At 41.5% G+C, this 3078-nt stretch overlaps 1 protein-coding gene across 1 annotated transcript in view; it reads left to right on the top strand.

Moving 5' to 3' along the window:
* The window catches only part of LOC105888165 (zinc finger protein 83-like), a 28761-nt gene that overhangs the window by 5418 nt on the left and 20265 nt on the right, over positions 1 to 3078 (top strand). Inside the window, exon 3 of the mRNA XM_023507985.1 lies at positions 2260 to 2410. Within this exon, the coding sequence (XP_023363753.1) occupies positions 2260 to 2410 (151 nt within the window). The remainder of the gene's footprint in view (positions 1 to 2259; positions 2411 to 3078) is intronic.

The following is a 3078-nucleotide window of genomic DNA, read 5'->3' as shown; positions in this document are numbered from 1 at the left end:
ACCCCAGGCTCTTGGGCTCAAGTGATCTTGCCTCAGCGTCCTAGGTAGCTGGAAATATAGGCACCTGCCACAATGCCTGGCATTTTTTTAGAAACAGGGTTTCCTCCTCTTGCTCACGCTGGTCTTGAACTACTGAGATCAAACAGTTCACCCCCCTCAAACACCCACAGTGCTAGGATTATATTCATGAACCACTGCACCTAGCCTTCTTGCCTGTGCTTTTGATGTTATATTGCAGAATTTCTTTCCATGCTCAACAGCTGCCACAATGCCCGGCTGTTTTTTGGTTGCAGCCGTCATTGTTGTTTGGTGGGCCTGGGCTGGATTCGAACCCACCAGCTCGGGTATATGTGGCTGGTGCCTTAGCTGCAGGGGCTAAGCCAGTGGTGTCAAATTTTGTCTAATACTTTTTCTTCATCAATGGGATGATCATGTAGTTTTTTTGTCTTTTGTTATTAATATGACATTTTACATTATTTAACTTCCTTTTGTTGATCTACTCTATACTCCAGGAGTGAATCCCATTTGGTCATGTTATATGAATCATTTAATGTGTTGTAAAATTTTCACATTTAATGCTTGTCTCTTTATCTTTCCTTGTCTTTTCTCTTTTCTCTCCTCCCCTCCCCTCTTCTTTTTTTTTTTTTAGACAGTCTCATTATGTCACCCTCATAGTAGAGTGCTCTCCGCCACATATCCTATGAGCGCTATGATATCACAGCTCACAGCAACCTCAAACTCTTGGGCTTAAGCAATTCTCTTGCCTCAGCCTCCCAAGTAGTTGGGACTATAGGTGCTTGCCACAATACCTAGCTATTTTTTTTTACTGTAGTTGTCATTGTTGTTTAGCAGATCCGCAGCCCTTGTTTAGCAGATCCGCAGCCCCAGTGTATGTGGCTGGCGCCCTAACCACTTAGCTACTGGTGCTGACCCTCTTCTCTTCTTTTCAAGGTGGGGAAAAGGTCTTGCTATGTTACCCAGGCTGGTGTTGAACTCTTGACCTTAAGCGATGCTCATGCTTTGGCCTCTCCAATAGCAGGGACTACATTAGTGCACCACCACGCTCAGCTGTTTTATTAGCCTAATATAGAGAAATGTTGGCCAACTAAACTTAGAACAATTCATACATCACAGTGTCCTATACATGCTGAAATGCACACAAGCCAAAATGATGTTAATTCATGCAAAACATTATGTTATTGAGAGACAACTCTGTATCAGTTAATTTAAGAGTATGTGTGTTCCTGCAGGCACTGCATGGATGAGGAAGTATTTTCATGAAACACCTTATAATTTAATTAATATATTTTATATTTTAACTGTTAAAATTATGTCTTCACTGGTATCAGTGACCTTAAATTAGTTCTACACTATCATGTTAATGAGTTAAAATAGTCGTAAGAACAGTACTGTAGTATTTGCTTGAATGTGTCTGAATACATAGTGACCTTTTATGAAGTTCCATGTCCTTATCTTGAAAATGTTTCAACTTTTCTCAGGAAAAGATTTATCTTTTATAAATTATTGCCTAATAATTTGTTTGATTCTTCAGGTTCCATTTTATTTTTATTTTTTATTTATTAATTTTTTTGAGACAAAGTATTACTATGTCACCCTCAGTAGAGTGCTGTGACATCACTGCTCACAGCAACCTCCAACTCTTGGGCTTAAGTGATTCTCTTGCCTTAGCCTCCCAAGTAGCTGGGACTATAGGTGCCTGCCATAATGCCTGGCTATTTTTTTATTGTAGTTGTCATTGTTGTTTAGCAGGCCCGGGCTGGGTTCCAACCCACCAGCCCCAGTGCATGTGACCAGTGCCTTAACCACTAAGCTACAGGCCCCAAGCCCATCATCTCAGATTTTGGATTCTGACCTTTCTTTCAAGGCACTGTAAGTATTGTCAATTCTGAAGTCACCACCCATCCTTCAGCTTGTCTATACATGGAATATCACTTTCTGTGTGAAAAATAGTATCTAACACACCTTCAGAGATACCCCTGCACTGATATTTTATTTGTCTTGTTTCTTTAATGGTCCAGAAAAATGAGAAATGTATACTCATTCAGAGGGCATTAGAACCTTTACTGGAAGACTACAATGAAACAGAAGGAGGGAGACATAATGTGCTCAGAAATACTTTGTTTGGATTTGTAGGAACACTCACCTCTATGAGTTCATCCTCTCACCTCTTTCTTCTCTTTTTGTGTAAACATAAGAACTCTACCTATAACCCTTCAGTAAAATGTGTTTTCATTTCAGAGCCCTTTGACATTCAGGGATGTGGCCATAGAATTCTCTCAGGAAGAGTGGACGTGCCTGGACTCTGCTCAGCAGACTTTATATAGGGACGTGATGTTGGAGAACTATAGGAACCTGGTCTCCCTGGGTGAGGATTACTTTTCTCCCGAAGGTAGGATCTATCCTTGCATACCTTTCTATTTTCCCTGATTGCCTCTTGGAACCCCCTGTGTTCTTGACTGAGATTAAAGTTGTATTTATTTAGAAATGAAAAGCTTCGTAATGTGCCATCTGAACCTTCCCTGTCCCTTTGTTTATGTTATCTGCGCCCTTCACCATACCAGGGCTGAGGTATGCTGGAAACCACATGACTTTTAAAGTAGCCAATTCTTTATTCTCTACCCCTGTGCTTTTGATTCAGTAGTTTTAGGAAGTCCACTGGACATCGGCATCTTACAGGGTTCCCTCAGCATTCACAGTGGATATTCAGTGGATGAATTTGCGAAATATTTCTCTAGATCTCTCTGTAATGTCCCCCTCTCTACTTTCATGTGGGCTGGGATTTGCGAAAAGCACCAGAACTTGATGTTCATTTATTTTTTATTTATTTATTTATTTTTGAAGACAGAGTTTCACTATGTCGCCCTCAGTAGAGCGCTGTGGTGTCACAGCTCACAGCAACCTCAGACTCTTTGGGCTTAAGTGATTGTTCTGCCTCAGCCTCCCAAGAAGCTGCCTGCCACAACACCTGGCTATTTTTTGGCTGTAGTTGCCATTGCTGTTTGTCAGGCCTGGGCTGAGCTCGAACTTGCCACCTCCAGTGTATGTGGCTGGAGCCCT

The sequence above is a fragment of the Otolemur garnettii genome, unplaced genomic scaffold (assembly GCF_000181295.1).
Source record: "Otolemur garnettii isolate 467f Iridium unplaced genomic scaffold, OtoGar3 scaffold00212, whole genome shotgun sequence".
Taxonomy (NCBI): domain Eukaryota; kingdom Metazoa; phylum Chordata; class Mammalia; order Primates; family Galagidae; genus Otolemur; species Otolemur garnettii.
This window is presented reverse-complemented; position numbering and strand designations above follow the sequence as displayed.